Below are 17,445 nucleotides of genomic sequence, written 5' to 3'. Positions count from 1 at the left end.
AAAGTGAAGAATGCGCAAACTTTGCATTGATGAAATCGATGATGAAAACATTGAGGTTAGTGACAAAAAAAGTTCTTAATTTTGTTGGTTCCAAAGTTGCAATGAGATAATGTTGTGAAGATTGAAACACTTTAAAAGGAAAAAAAACCATGTGTTATTGGTTTCAAAGTTACAATGAGATAAAAGGATTCTTGGTGTGGGTGTTTGCACTAAACACATTTTTCAGGAGGTTTGTAACTCACACAATCTAACAATTTTTTCTATCAAGTGCAACATCAACTTTCCTTAGAGCAAATAGACGCCAATGATCAAAATTGTGGATGAAATTTTTTTTAAAAACCGATTTTTTATTATAAAAGTTAAAAGTAAAATTCATTTATTTATAAGAACTAAAAACATATTTAACCATTTTAGATATTTTTTTCTTTTACAATTGAGAGGAAGAGGAGTAATCATACCTATAAATAAATGAAAATTGTAGTGGTATAGCTTTTGTACCTTTCAACTCTTTATATCTTTCAACAAGTTATGAAGTTGGTTTTAGTTTTACTATGTCACATATTGAGACCTAAGCCAAATTATCCCTCTTGCAGAAAATTTTGAACAGGACCAGGTCAACAAATATTGCTTGGTCTCTATATCTGTGTTTTGATTCTGACTTTTCCATTTCTCTATATTATATAAACACCACCACCTACACATTCTATATATCAATACCAAAACACAAATATACTCATAAATAAACTATACTACCATTCAAGAATTAAATATTTTTCATTTCATGGCTTTGGCCTCCATACATACCTCAACATCATTCTTTTCTTCATCTTATGTTCCTTTAAGAAGATCAGTAAATGGTACAATCCATGTCCCAAAAACCAATAATTTCTCAGTTCCTAAGATTCCTAGAAAACATGTTGAGGGATTAACAACATTTACAGATCAAAAGAATGTTATAACCAACACACATAATTTTCAACATGGTTTGTCCAATTCTACTATCACCATGCAACTCTATGCTATCTTAGATTCTGTATCCGACAGAATAGAAATGCACAACAACCTCAGCGAACAACGTCAGAATTGGAACAACCTACTCCTAAACAACATCAACATGATCACACTCACTGCTACAACGTTAACCGGTGTCGCCGCGGCAACTGGTGCTATCGGAGCACCACTTCTGGCTCTTAAACTGTCATCCACTCTTATGTTTTCAGCTGCAACAGGTTTGCTTCTTATCATGAACAAGATTCAGCCTTCGCAACTCGCCGAGGAACAACGAAACGCTACAAGATTGTTTAAACAGCTAAGGGCTAAGATCGAAAACGGAATTTCCCTTGGAAATATAACGGAACGTGATGTGAAGTGTTTGGTGGAGAATGTTTTGGCTCTTGATAAAGCTTATCCTCTTCCTTTATTAGGTGTTATGCTTGAAAAGTTTCCTGCGAAATATGAACCTGCTGTTTGGTGGCCAGGAAAAAGAAAAGAAGGAAATACAGAAGAAAGAAATACGAAGAAGAGAAATAGTAATAATAATGGATGGAGTGAAGAACTTGAAATGGAATTGAAAGAAGTTATTGAAGTTGTGAAGACGAAAGACATTGAAGATTATGAGAGACTTGGAAATATATTACTGAAGATTAACAAGAGTGTAGCAATAGCAGGTCCATTACTCACTGGAGTTGCAGCTATAGGTTCTACATTTGTAGGAAATGGTTCTATTGCAGCTATAGTTGCTGTTATGGCTGGTTCATTAGGTGCTGTAGTGAATGCTTTTGAACATGGTGGACAAATTGGTATGGTGTTTGAGATGTATAGAAACTGTGGTGGCTTCTTTAAGATGTTGGAAGAAAGTGTTGATGATACGTTGGAAGAGAAAGATTATGAGATGAGAGAAAATGGAGAATTATTTGAAATGAAAATGGCTTTGATGTTGGGGAGAAGTGTTTGTGAGATGAGACAACTTGCTTTGAAATCTGCTTCTTGTAGGATGGAAGGAATTGAGGTTGATGAATTTGCTAGCAAGTTGTTTTGATTAGACGTAACATTGATTCATTAACTTCATTTTTTTTATTATAAAGTCAAAACATGTTATTTTATTTTTTTATGTACAAAAAGGAAAGTTTAGTTTTAGATTGATAAGTTTATATTTCCTTTAATGTTTGAAGGAATGTTCAAAAGTTGGACTATTATGATATATATATATATATATATAAGAATTTATTTCTTTGGTATTCTTGAAAAATTTGATTAAACTTCATTCATATATTTGACTTCTGAAGCTACAATATAGTTAGAGGGTGGAATTAGGTAGCTGCGAGATAAAAGAAAAGGTTGTTCTTTTTTAACCAAAAATGATGGAATGAGTTTCAGCACAAAAATGTCAAATTATAATATTATTTTCGTTGAAATTCAACTCTAATTAATTAGATGGATTAGTGTTGGTATTATCCTACTTAAAATATAATTTTTGTTTTTGTTCCCGTATGGACTGACGGGTTCATTTAATGGTTTAATGAGAACGCTAACCCATAATGAGATAAAGTAACGTTGGACCAAGACTAGATATTAAGGACATTACTATCTGAGGACACATATCTAAAAGTAGAAAGTTCTATGAATTTGAAATGTTACAGTTCAACTATATAAAGTCTAAGGCATGCCTCAAAATTTAGTGAACTAAATTATATTGCAGAATTTAAGAATTGAGAAAAAATGATGAAGTAGAAGCTAGAAAAAAATTGTTATAATGTTAAAACTTAGAGCTTCTAGAAAAAAAGTATTAAAAAGGAAAAGAAAGTCAAAATTATAGTATCCATAAGTGAAAACAAGCGAAGAAAATGTTAGGATGATGTAAAAATATAAGGTAGCGGTTATTTAACTCCAATGAATTAAACCTAATGACCAAATATATCTCACATCGACATAAGCCAAGTTACAATTTGTGAAAGATTTCAAAAGTATGTTTTTGAATAGAAAGTGATAAATTTTTAGAAATCTTGCAAATTCATATGTTTGATGTCAATTGTATGTGAATGAGTGATTACCATATTGTTTCAATAAGAGTGAACAATGAGGTTGAGTATATAGAAAATTGAAGAAAAACTCTTAGGATTATGAAGCAAGGAACAAAAGTAATAACTCGGAAACAATTGGTGTCTGTCATTTGTTTGGTAATTACAAAGTTCTGAGGAAGATCACAGTTATAAATGAGTTCCTTGAGGACAAATAACAGTATAAATTTGCAAATAAAAGCTAACAAAAAGCTCTACCTATTGGAAAAATCATGTGCGTGATGAAAAGTATTGTGGCCACGATGAAACCTTATCTCTGACACATTTTGACTTATATAAAAGGGAAAAAGGGAAAAGAAAAAAGGGTGGACATTCTGGTGATTGAATTTTGACGGCGAAGCAATTTATGAATCTAGATTTTTATCACCAGAAGATAAATTCTAACCGGATATTCATGTATTGTTTCTTTATCACTTCAATTATGAATCATATTAGTATGACTAGCTAAGTTTTAATTGATTAGAGCTTGATAGATGAACCTTATTTGAATCTGCTGGATCATATATACGTGTATTGTACTCTTTACACTTTTGATTAATTAAGTATTGATATTCTGCTACTTTTATGTTCATTATTTTATATGTGTTGACGAACTCATATATCGAACTTAGACTCGTATTGTTTACTGACCTTAACCTTACAGATCGAATCTAAAATAATTGTTCAACTTAGTAATCGATTAGAAATAAGAGAGTATAAGTTATGGCTTATGGTTTAACGTTCCAACTATCGTTTGTTTTAACTAACTAACTGAGCTATGAGATTAGGGAGCATATTGTAGAATAATGAGGTATTCACGAATGAATTGGGTATAACGGCTAAGTTAAATTGTTCTAATAGTTGAATAATTAATATAGGGTAATTAGACACCAACATCAACAGTGACATACAAGAGATTCGAAACAAGGCATATCGTCTTTATTTGATGAGTTTTTCAAACAATTTTATTTACGCTTTTACTTTATCAAATCAAACATGAAAATCCCCTAGTTTACTTTCAATAACACGAAATCACTTTGTTAAAATAGCATAATCTTTGCAGATTCGAACTTATAAATTTTATTACTTCGATACGTTTAATACACTTATTAAATTATCATTATCTTAGATAATTGAATTGATCTTAACAATTTATATAAATTGAATATCAATATTAATACTAAATATAAATATTTAATTTTATATTTCAATCAATTGTCGGACTATAATGTTATAACAGATAATTATATAGATATTTTAGAAAACATTTCAGTCAAAAAAAATATATGACGTAAGACTAATAAATTTGATGGACAATTGTGTATTACTTATTTCTTTGTTGTGCGTATTTATAAAACTTTCAAATTGCTATGTAAATATTTTTATATAAAATATTCTCATTAAAATAATATTAATGAAGGGGTGTCAGAGCCTTTTGACCGGAATTTGGATCGTCTACCGTTTAAATTATACACCAAGTCCAAAAGAGTGTTGGGCGTGAAGGGATGTATTAGAAAGATTTCAAGTTTTATATTGGTTGGAGATAAAGCATTAAAAAAGTGTACATAGAGTGATATCTGTCATCTTACAAGTTGGTTTTGTAAGGATGAATTAAGTCAAACTCTAATATGTCATACTATATATTTGAATCACAAATAGTTTGAATCACAAACATTGGTAATGAAAATATTAGGAATAAAAAAAGTGAAAGGAGCATGGAAACCGTCTTTATGGTGGTGGATTGCAAATCATTGTTGATTTTATATCAATAACAAATGAATGGAAAGCACTAGAGAACATATTGCAATATACAAATATGCAACGATTTCTAACATTTGTTCTTCATTGAGATTCACAAGGACGACGATGAAGATATTTCCGGATTCTTCTTCAAAATTATACTTGTAGACTTAAATAAAAATAATATAAAATTATGAAAAACTGTATTTCAATGAAAAATTTGAATATATATATATATATATATATATATATATATATATATATATATATATATATATATATATATATATATATATATATATATATATATATATATATATATATATATATATATATATATTGGGGATCAAGTTACTCAAAGAGTAAGTTTTTTTAACTTACTCTAAATCATTGCATTTGGATTGAATCCAATTTAATGGTTAAATTAGCTTTTTTACTTAATTAACCATTATGTTCGATTCAATTCAAAGGCTATGATTTGGAGTAAGTTAAAAAAACTTACTCTTGGAGTAAGTTGATCCTCACTTATATATATATATATATATATATATATATATATATATATATATATATATATATATATATATATATATATATATATATATATATATATATATATATATATATATATATATATATATATATATATATATATATATATATATATATATATATATATATATATATATATATATATATATATATATATATATATATATATACATGTGTGTGTGTGTGTGTGTGTGTGTGTGTGTGTGTGTGTGTGTGTGTGTGTGTGTGTGTGTGTGTGTGTGTGTGTGTGTGACGCCCTTCGTTACCTCGTCTATGAAACTAAGGTAAGACTTAGTTTTCAACCGGAGATTTTTTCATATTAGTGTCCTCTCTTTATCTCAAATCTAGTTGGTGAATTCATGCGAAAGAAATCTTCAACAGAGCCTCTTAGGCTAAACCCTAGAAAGAATACGAGGCAAGGGCGACAAAAGGAACCATCCCGTGCTGATAGATACGATGGGAGGAAATCAAGTTTCTCCTCCCCACCTCCACCCCACTTAAACACTCCATAGATATTTTCAACTAGTGGGATGACATTTGCACCATAGCTTGCATCAACAAAAATTTGTGTATTATTTGGTAATATTTACACATTAACTCCCCACTCAAATACAACTAAAGAAATCAGATCTAATCATTTTTCGTAGATAAAGACCATCCTCACTCGAAAGGAATAAACTTTTTTCCTTGATAGAGAAACAAAGTGAAGACTCTTACGGAGGGGTCACTTTTGAAGGATCATTGGCAAGAAAGAGACCATCATTACCATTATACCACGACATACTAGTTAGTGGCTCCAAAACCACTATGTACTCATCCTTATAAGAGCATTGATGGAAGAGGAAGAAGTTCAACTCATGTTGATGGACTAGGGGAGCTCATATGACATCATGTACGTGAAAATGTACACTAATTTATATATGAAATTGATACTACAACCATACCACAAAGGAAACCTCTAAGGTTTGATGGTACTGACACAAACCTAGGGAAATGTTGAACTTCTTGTTGGACATATGACTCCATACACAAGTGGGATAAAATGCGTAGGTTTCAAAATTGATGATTTAAAATAAGATCATTTAATAATTTAGAGTTTAAATCATTTTATGAAAACAGTTGAAAATGCCGCAGAAATTCAAAGTAAATAACTTGAAAGTAAATAGATAAGGGAAGAGAAATAACACCAAATAATTATACATGTTCGGCTAAGAATACCTAATCTTATCCCCAAGAATCGATCTTGAAATTATCCACTAAGCTTGAGAGCTTTTAGAAGGTTAAGCCCACAAACTCCCTTATACGAGGAAATGAAGTTCTAGGCTAACTTTTAACCAAACAACAAATACGTCTTGAAACGAATAATCTTCACACGAAACATAGATTTTGTATAGGTTGATCTCGAACGAAGACCGAGTTTTGAGTTAGATATCCTCCGAACTGAGTCGAGGTTTTGCACAGGCTGACCACGAATCAAGATGGAGTTTTAAGTTAGCTATCCTCCGAACCGGACCGAGATTTATATCGGGATAATCTCAAATCTATTGAGTTTTTATACCGGGATGAACTCGAAAACTAAGTCAAATTTTACACCATGTTGATCTCGAACCGATAGAGATTTTAACCGAGCTAAGCTTAAGAACTGTTGTAGAGATTTTTACTGGTTGACATTCACAAACCAAAAGAGATATTTTTTAATGGTAGAGCTCACAAACTAAACTGAGATTAAGACCAATCCCTAAATTACAAATAATAGCTTTTAAATGGTTTAGCTCCAAACCAAAATACCGACTTTCTAATGAAGAATTATTTCTCAAGAGAAAAATATACTATTGGTAAATTTATAATTTTCCCTCATCTAGAAAAATATTTCTTATTAGACTCAAGAGGCCTCTCAAAGCACTGTGGCTAAAATATATGAGAAAATATAAAAGATATAAAGAGGAGATGAGTAAATTGAAAATCCGGGTTTCTCTCATTTTATAGATGTGAAAAAGTGATAAAGAAACTCTCTATTTAAAGATCAATGTGTGGTATAAACTTGTAAATAATCCATGGTTTTTTAACTCGCCTAATTGATCAGTCTAATATATTATGAACCTAAAAAAAATCATTTGTTGAGGCCCCAAATGGAAGACTTTGATATATAGTTGCTACCCATCATTAAGAGTTTGTCATAATCGATTATTGACCCGATTATGCATCATCTAACAGATTATGTATATAATCTAATTGATTAGACAATTTAAAAAAGTTTTCCTAATCAAACAAACAATCCCCTAATCAACTAGATAGGTCTAAAAAACCTTTTTTAGTAATTTTAATTATAAAATGATAGGTTTCACAATGTTTTTAGTTGTTGTGTGTATGCGTCTATGTGTCTGACTCTCTCTCTCTCTCTCTCTCTCTCTCTCTCTCTCTCTCTCTCTCTCTCTCTCTCTCTCTCTCTCTCTCTCTCTCTCTCTCTCTCTCTCTCTCTATATATATATATATATATATATATATATATATATATATATATATATATATAATATATATATATATATATATATATATATATATATATATATATATATATATATATATATATATATATATATATATATACATATATATATTTGTGTGTGTGTCCGTGTGTGTGTGTGAGAGAGAGAGGGGAGAGATAGAGATATTTTTCCATAATACTTCTAGAAATGCCCTTTTCACTCAAACGGGCACAATCAAGCAAACTTTCACACTCTGAATCTTCAAGGTTTTGCATCATTAACTTTGACTTTAGTGTTGAACATGTGACTCCATACACAAGATGAGGGGTGAATTGTGGAGATTTTAAAATTGTTTACTTAAAACAAAATCATTTTCGAAATCAAAGTTTGAAAACATTTTATAAAACATTTGAATAAATATATTCGGCGGAAATTCAAAGTAAATAAATTAAGTGAAAAATAAAAGAGATAAGAGAAGAGAGGTGACACCATATATTAATAGAGATTCGTTCTAATGAAGTGACATACTTATCTCCCCAAGAATTGATCTTTAGAGTATCCACTATTGCTTGAGAAGACGCGGTATAAATTTGGAAACAATATGTGGTCTTTTGAATTCACCTAATCAATTAGGCACATCAAATAATCGATTATTGGGGTCCAAAATAGAAGGTCTTGATATAGAACAATTACCAATCATTAAGACATTGTGATCATTAATTATATACCCACTTAGGCATCATCTAATCAATTAGGAGTATAATCTTATCAATTAGATAGTTTAAAAAAGTTTTCTTAATCAAGCAAACAATCCCCTAATCAACTGGCTAGGTCCCCAAAACAATTTTTTAGTGATTTTAATTAAGAAAATAAGACGATTCTCAGTGTATGTGTGTGTGTGTGTAACACCCTAGTTTCCCCGCGCTTAAATATACAGTAAAATCAGAGTATTCACACAATCAAATAGGATGTCACGCATTCTCTTTTCGAAACATACATGCACTATAACACTTTAACAGATAGTAACAATAATCAACACCTTCTCTTAAGGTGTCTTTGCATGCTCACCTTCACTTAGGGCATCACCGCAACGGAATTCCTCATCAATAAAACATGCAACCAATAAATCATTTAATTTCAAAGACTTTATAACATAAACAAAATCATAAATGCAATCTCTTCAAAAACTCATAACATTAACCATGAGAGTATACTTAACTCTCTACTAAATACAACAAAAGATAAATCACAAATGTTTCCCCCATTGTTACATATCATAGTATGTAAACTAAACGCAGAAAGAAAAAGAAGAAACAACCTCATGTCATCCTCCATTCTAAGCATCTAATCAGTTAGATGCTTATCGGTACCCTGAAGAAGAGCACATACAACAACAACAAAGGGGTGAGAAATCACAATCAATAATAACAGGCATTATACTGCAAGGCAGGATAATTACACAAAATATTCTACACAATATCAGTCAGAATATATCACAATACATTTTCACACCCAAACTCATCAATCATTCACAACTCAACAAAATGCATATAATTCCTTATGCAACACAACTCGACTATGCAACTCTATGCATATGCATGTGGTACCAATTTAATATTTGGTTCTTCATACGAACCGGGTTCCAATATCTACAAACCCCAAGCTTCCCTCTTTAAGCTCCAATCCCCATGTCAGAGCTTGAGACAAGCCATTAGTCCCCTTTCTGAACTAGCAGACGTGCCTCTTGATACAACTCTTATGATGCATGATCATATAATCAAATCAATGTGTTAATACCCCTCTCTGATCCTAACATGAATTCATTGATAAATCAAGTGATCCCCACTCTATATTACATCACACCAAAATTACAAAATGCACATTATCAATCAACATAGCAACAAAAGTATGTTAATAATTCATCTCAACATAATTATATTTCAAACATGCAACAATACAATAAACATCACTCAAAATTATCCATATTCACAATATTCCCATATTTCATACTTATTCTCAACACTTAACATCTCTTCATAGCAACATATTCAAACATTTCCACAACTCAAAACATATTCCTCAAACTCGCACAACTCGACATTTACTCGATCAAGTAATTTTTAGTAATCATTCTCATCAATTGCACATGTTATTACAACACATCCATCCTCTGTAATCATTACCAATTGATAGTAATTCACATTAGCTTTCCAATGCTTCGAACAACGTCTCAATTGAACTTACAGAATAAAAGTTACCACCAAAATTGTCGAACAGTGCAACAAAAGACAAAATAGACATTCTGACAATTTGAAGTCAACTCCAAGCACATATGAGTCGACTCTAACTGTTGTTTTTTGCCTAAAACCCAGTTTTTTTAGGTATTTTGAAAGTCTTTTACTGTTATAAAACCATTCAAACACTTCTTAACACAAAAATCACTTATTTCAAACATATATTTTCTCATATTAAAACCTCGCTCTTATTAAGTCCTAGTTCTACCAATTAACGTACCGCTTCAATCACGAATTCATCAAATCATCATCAAATCACATCTCTAAAACCTTCCATAATGCAACAATGGTGGAGAACACATATACATACACAGTACAAAATTTCAAACATCAATTTGTACGAAATTCACATAAATATAAACAGGAGAATATCACTCCTCAAGAACACACCCAGAAATTATCACAATCATCATCCATATTATAGGTTAATGATTCCTCTACCCTATCACCACCCCCCCCCCCTAAATAAGCCCTTATTAAAGGTTATTCTCTCCCCTTACCTCATATTTTTCCAGAAAAATTCCTTAAAGCTCGTTCAATAGATGCTCTTCCTATGCCTTAGCCCTTGTCTCTTCCTCTTTCCACCAAATTCTAATTTCATGTAGAAAAACTCTCATCATTCCTTATTAACCCTTTTATTAGTAACTTAATCCCTAAATTAGAGACTTCCAGCATTACCATCACTTATCCCCTATTCACCAAAATGCCCTTATCATATCTAATTTTAGTATAATTAAGTTACTGCTAATACTCCTTATTTTCTATTACTCTATTTTCTCATTTTAATTAAACATTTCAATTAAAATACTATTATTTAATTATTAAAAATAGACTCTAATAATTATAGCCCCCTTCTATGAATCTCTAATCACTCTACACACTTTCACCTCAAGGTTACACGTTATTGACACCTATATTAAATCAATTATCAGACATAATAATTAAATTAAATCAAAATAATTCAAATAATTCGATAAAAATCAAGAATTGGGTGTTACAACTCTCCCTTACTTAAAGAATTTTCGCCCTAAAAAATTATCTTAAGCAAACAGAGTCAGTTACAACTCCCTCGTATGGCTCTCTAACTCCCAAGTCATGTTTCCACTAACAGGTCCTCCCTAAGCTAGCTTCACTAAGTTAATATCTTTACCACACAATTGCTTCACTTCCTGATCCTCTATTCGCATGAGCGATGCCTCAACAATCAGGTTATCTCTCACTTGCACATCATCCACTTGGACCACATGAGACGGATCCGAAACGTATCTCCTCAACTGAGACACGTGAAACACATCGTGAAGGTTAGCAATTGATGGTGGTAAAGCAATCTGATAGACCACCTCTCATATCCTGTGCAAAATTTGGTACGGACAAATGAAAAGTGGAGTGAGCTTTCGAGACTTCAAAGCTCGACCAAAACCAGTTATCGGAGTAACCCTAAAAAACACATGATCTCCCTCTTGGAACTCAAGTTCTTTCCTCCTCTTGTCATGGTAACTCTTCTAGAGACTCTGCAAAGCTATAATCTTTTCTTGAATCACTTTAATCTTCTCTATCGTTTGTTGGATAATCCCAGGCCCATACAACTCCTTCTACCAACACAAAGGTGTCATACACCTTCTACCATACAACTTTTTTCTTGAAGCTCTAATCTTTTCTTGAAGCACTCTCTCCCGATTCATACCAACACAAAGGTGTCATACACCTTCTACCATATAACTCCTCAAATGGTGCCATTTCGATACTAGAATGGAAATTATTATCGTAGGTAAACTCTATCAACGGTAAAAGTTTGTCCTGACTACCTCCTTTCTCGAGCAGGCAAACTCTTAACGGGTCTTTTAAAGATTGAATAGTCCTCTTCGTTTGGCCATCTATCTGTGGATGATAAGTGAAACTCAACCGCAACTTCGTACCCAACGCTTTCTGCAGGATCTCCCAGAACCTTGAAGTAAACCTCGAATCTCTATCAGATACGATACTGGAAGGAATACCATGCAGAATGACAATCTTCTCAATATACTTCTTCGCTAGTTTCTCCAATGGATAATTAAGTCTCATCGGAAGGAAATAAGTCGATTAAGTCAACCTATCAACGATGACCCAAATCGAATCACAACCTTTCGTCGTCCTCGACAACCCAGACACAATATCCATCAAAATGTTATCCCATTTCAACTCTGAAATAGACAACGACTGCATCAAACCCAACGAATTTTGATGCTCCATCTTTGACTTCTGACAAGTCAAACATGCATACACAAAACTAACAAATATTTTCTTCATTCCTTGCCATCAAAAGACCCTATTCAAGTCTTGATACATCTTGGTAGGACTCAGATGAATACTCAAGCCACTTTTGTGACCCTCATCAAGAATACTATACTTAATCTTTGGAACATCTGGAACACACACACACGGTCTTAGAATCTTATCACTTCATTCTCGTTGATTCTGAAATCACCACCTTGACCTTGATTGATTAAAGTTAACTGATAAATCAATTTCAAGTCCATCTTATGACCTTCTTTAATTTCTTCAAGAATACCATTGGTAAGCCTCGACATACCTAACTTCACACTCTGCAGCATGACTTCACAAACAAAACTCAAATCTCTGAAATCTTCGATCAACTCCAACTTTCTAGCCATTAACATTGACATATGCAAAGTCTTGCGACTCAATGCATCAACTACGAAATTGGCTTTACCAAGATGGTAACTCAAACCAAAGTCATAATCCTTCAGAAACTTAAGCCATCTTCTCTGTCTCATATTAAACTCTTTTTGGTCAAAAAAATACTTCAGACTATTGTGATCACTGTACACCTCAAATCTCGAACCAAACAAATAATGTCTCCAAATCTTCAACACAGATAGAATTGCAGCCAACTTGAAGTCATGTGTCAGATAATTCCTCTCATGCACTCTGAGTTACCTTGAAGCATAAGCTACAACATACGACTCTGCATCAAAACACATGCAAGACCCATAAAAGAAACATCATAATACACAACAAAAGACTCAGTCATACTCGGAAAAATTAAAAGAGAAGCTGATGTCAACTTCTTCTTGAGCTCTTGAAAACTTTCTTCGCACAATGCATCCCAAACAAAAGCTTGAATTTTCCTCGTTAGCTGAGTTAATGATAAAGCTAACTTAAAAAACCTTCAATAAACCTGCGATAATAACGCATCAACCTCTGAAGAGTCAACAACAATACCTCCACTAGAAACCATATGACCAAGGAAACTCACATCTTTCGACCAAAACTTGGAGTTAGACATTTTAGCATATAATTTCTTCTCTTGCAAAATCTCCAATACCAACCTCGGACAATCTGCATGCTCTTCATTTGTCTTCGAATAAATCAGGATGTCGTCGATGAACATAACCACAAACTTGTATAAATACTAATGAAAGATCTTGTTCATATACTTCATAAATACACCAGGAGCATTAGATACACCAAACGACATCACTGAATACTCGTAATGACCATATCTCGTCCTGAAAGCAGTCTTTGGAATATCTTCAGCCTTTACACAAATTTGATGATAATCGAATCTCAAATCAATCTTGCTGAAAACATATGCACCTACTAACGGGTCTATCAAATCATTAATCCTCGGAAGTGGATACCTGTTCTTAATATTTACTTTGTTCAACTGTCGATAGTCGACACATAACCTCATACTACCATCTTTCTTCCTGACTAACAATACTGAACGTGTGAAAAACACAAGAAAGAGGGGGTTTGAATTGGGTTTTATAAAACAAAAGCTTTTTCCAAATCAAGAACACCACTTAAAAGTTAATAACAAAGAGATAAAAACACAAGTATTTTTATCCTGGTTCGCTTAAAACTCAAAGCTACTCCAGTCCACCCGCCAAGGTGATTTTACCTTATACATAAGGTCTTAATCCACTATAATCAACAAATTACAATAATCACAAAGAATAACCTTATTTGTCTTCTCAAGAATCCGACTATACCCTAGTCTCCTTAAGGACTCATAAAGAATAAGATGTTAGGTTTCAGGAATCAAGAAAGCAAGAGGAAGGTGTTAGGCATCCCTCACTTCCATTGTATCCAATAGGAACCTTCTCTAGTTATAGGGTTAAGGGTGTTTGTCTAAGGGATGTTTGTTTAAATTATTTATTCTTTCCTGGTTACTTATTTATTTATTTACAAAAGAATTACTTAATTTTTTTAAAGAAAAGATTATTTAATTACAATAAGGATCAATAAAGTTTTTTTTTATAATTGTACTCGCTAGAGTGTTTCAACTTTATGCCTACGTACCTTCAATTAATGTGAAGGATCAGAGTACCGTAGTTCGGCTAGAAAATGAGTGTGGGTTGGTTGATTTTAAAGAATAGTGTTAGGTCGCAAGAACGGGCTTCCTTGTTGATCCACTAGTCTAGAGAGATACTTCTTGGTATTTTTGCACTTGTCCAAGTAAGGAGTGGCCTTTGTATTTTCTTCTGTCGGGCATACTATTCTACTGACAAGGCAATTGTTACTGCTGATATTGTTGCTCTTGATATGGGGGAATCACCCATGGTAATGGCATTTGAGGTGTTGCGTAGGCTTGTGGTTGGGATGGTGAAAGGGTGCATTCTCTCCTTAATATGACTCGTATTTCTTGAGTTCCTTAGCTTCTTGAGGCTTTCTTTGAGTTCATTTATGAGTATCGTGAGACTTGCTAGCTGGATAACATTTGGATAAGGGCGAAAGCGAAAAGGATATGCAAATGTGTGTGTATGTATGAAAATACATGAAAATGCATGGGTATGCAAAAACATTTGTCCTTCAGTTTTTAGGTATGCTAAAAGGTTTTTCATGGAGATGCAATGCAATCGGAGTTATGATAAAGATATACCTAAGGAAACCCAAACGAGTTTAGGGATAATGACAGACATATGGAAACGCCTACGAGTTTAAGGATCATGACAGAAAAAGGGAAACCCCTACGGGTTTAGAATAGGGATGAATATAGAACTCACATATAGGTTTAAGGATAATATCGAATATAAGGACACCTAGTTTAAGAAGGCTCCTTATATATAAGGATAATGATAGGTATGGGAACCCATATATGGGTTTAGGGATAAGATGTTGATAAAACAACCTACGGGAGGGCTCCCTATGACAAGTTGATTTTAAGTCTTTACTACACAATCCCCTCACAGGGTAAGCTCTAAGGCTTTATCTGGTTTTTTAGAACAAACCCAAGGTCATGGACCCTAGGTGACATTTCGTCATAATAGGGTATATCCCTCTCATGATAAAATTTCAACAAGGTGTCCCTTAGGGAGCCTTCATAAGAATGAAGTCTCACGTTCGGGTTCTAGAAGAGGTTCCTAAAGTCATGGATCAAGCTCAAAGTTTCATCATGAAGAAGGGTTAACCAACTTATGACAAACTCCTTGAACCGATCTACTCTAGGCGGAGTTGTTGTTGAAAACCTCATGGGATAAGAATCCACAGTGGCCAAAACAGGACGAACCCTTACTTAGCTTATGTTTCTTCTCGAGCTCGGATATAGAGCTTACTCTCAGAATTAAACCCTTGGATGTTAGGATAATAATAAAAAATAATAAAGAAAATTAAATAGATAAATAAAGTAATGACAAAGAACAAAATGATAAAAACATAAATAACAAACAGGAAAAACAAACAACCCTAGAATCTAAAGGGTAGGCTTGACTCTCTTTAGGGATTCCCAATAGAGTCGCTAGTTGTCGCGGCTGAAAAATTACAGAGTCGATATCATCTTTTATTCGTTCGTAATGAACAGGGAAATAATGATAAAATCTAAAAGTGAGGATAAAATGTTAGGGTTCGAGAATCGGTTAAGAAAGAGGAAGGTGTTAGGCACCCCTCATTTCCGTTGTACCCAATAAGAGTCTTCTATAGTTCTAAGGTTAAGGGGTCTCTCTAAGGGATGTATGTTTAGATAATTTATTCTTGCTTGGTTACTTATTTATTTATTTGCAAGAGAATTACTTTTTTTAAGAAAATATTATTTAACTACAATAAGGACCAAAAAAGTTTTTTTTTAATTGTACTCGCTAGAGTGTTTCAACTCTATGTATACGTACCTTCAATTAATGTGAAGGATCAGAGTATCGTAGTTCGGCTAGAAAATAAGTGTGAGTTGGTTGATTTTAAAAAATAGTGTTAGGTCACATTTTAGCAGTTAAGTGTATGTCTGAATGTCCGCATGATGGAGGCTTGGACATTATTTTTATTTGCGTTAAATGAACCAGACTATCCTTTTTATAAAATAGTTTTGAATTGGATGCACAAGGGCACAAAAGAGATTTGATGAGGGGAGTTGATTTTAACTTATGAAAAAGTTTTTTTATGTTTTTTCTTTGTCTTTGTTATTTTTTATTTTTTTATTTTTTATTAACATCCTAATAGAAAGAAAAGAGACGGTTTTTGTATTTTTAATTTATATTAATAATAAAAAATAACTAACTTACATTGATAAAAAGGGGGAAAATCTAATATAATTAAGATCGACTAAGATTAATTAATTATGATGGAATGTAATATTTTTTATATTTTTATAAACTTTATTTTTATTATCTTTTTGGGATTTGATATTTATTGTTTTTGAGATTAAATATCATAATAAGAATAAAATAAACATATTTTCTATTTTATTTATATATATTAATAACTAATGGGAACTAACCTGAATTGATTTAATAAAAATAAGAAAAGATTTAACAAAATTGAATTAACTAACGGGTTATAATGAAGTTTAATATATATTTCTTTGTATTTAAATGATTTTTTAAAGTACTTTTATATTTTTGGTATTTTTATTATTAATGACTAAATGACTAAAAGAGAAATCATAATTTAAAACTAATTAATGAAATTAAACCAACCTAAAAAGTTTTAAAATTTGCTAATTAATAACCCTAATCTAAAATATTAAAAACTAAATAATCTAATTGAAATTAAAAAAGAGTTTTCTTTTGTTTTTTTGTTATTTTTTATTTTTAATTAAATTACTTAAATGTCCTGATGAAATAAAATATAACCTAATTTTTTTAAATATTTTTTTGCAATTAATTAAACATTAGTGGAAAAAGTAAAAGAAACAAACTAACTATTTATGTTAATAATTAAAATAAACCATCCTAAATTAATTTTGATGAAAAGAAAAATCTAATAATAAAACTAAATATAGAATTGTTATTTTTGTGTTTTGGAAGATTTTGTTTAGAGTGTTATTGATTTGAATTGAAACAGGTTTAAAAAAATTGATTTAAGATATTAGTTTTAAAAATTTTG

The 17,445-nt window shown here is 31.8% G+C and overlaps 1 protein-coding gene across 1 annotated transcript; it reads left to right on the top strand.

Annotated features, from left to right (window-relative positions):
- The first annotated feature begins 728 nt into the window (after window positions 1–728).
- Window positions 729–2,177, top strand: LOC127138351 (probable F-box protein At4g22030). Its single transcript, XM_051064780.1, has one exon. The coding sequence runs from the start codon at window positions 782–784 to the stop codon at window positions 2,036–2,038; it is 1,257 nt and encodes a 418-aa protein (XP_050920737.1). The 5' UTR covers window positions 729–781; the 3' UTR covers window positions 2,039–2,177.
- Window positions 2,178–17,445: the final 15,268 nt, after the last annotated feature.

Source organism: Lathyrus oleraceus, chromosome 4, assembly GCF_024323335.1.
Source record: "Lathyrus oleraceus cultivar Zhongwan6 chromosome 4, CAAS_Psat_ZW6_1.0, whole genome shotgun sequence".
NCBI lineage: Eukaryota > Viridiplantae > Streptophyta > Magnoliopsida > Fabales > Fabaceae > Lathyrus > Lathyrus oleraceus.
This window is presented reverse-complemented; position numbering and strand designations above follow the sequence as displayed.

What these genes read in the sequence shown, in the direction of transcription:
- LOC127138351 (XM_051064780.1), top strand. Translation starts at nt 782, where the DNA reads ATGGCTTTGGCCTCCATACATACCTCAACATCATTCTTTTCTTCATCT.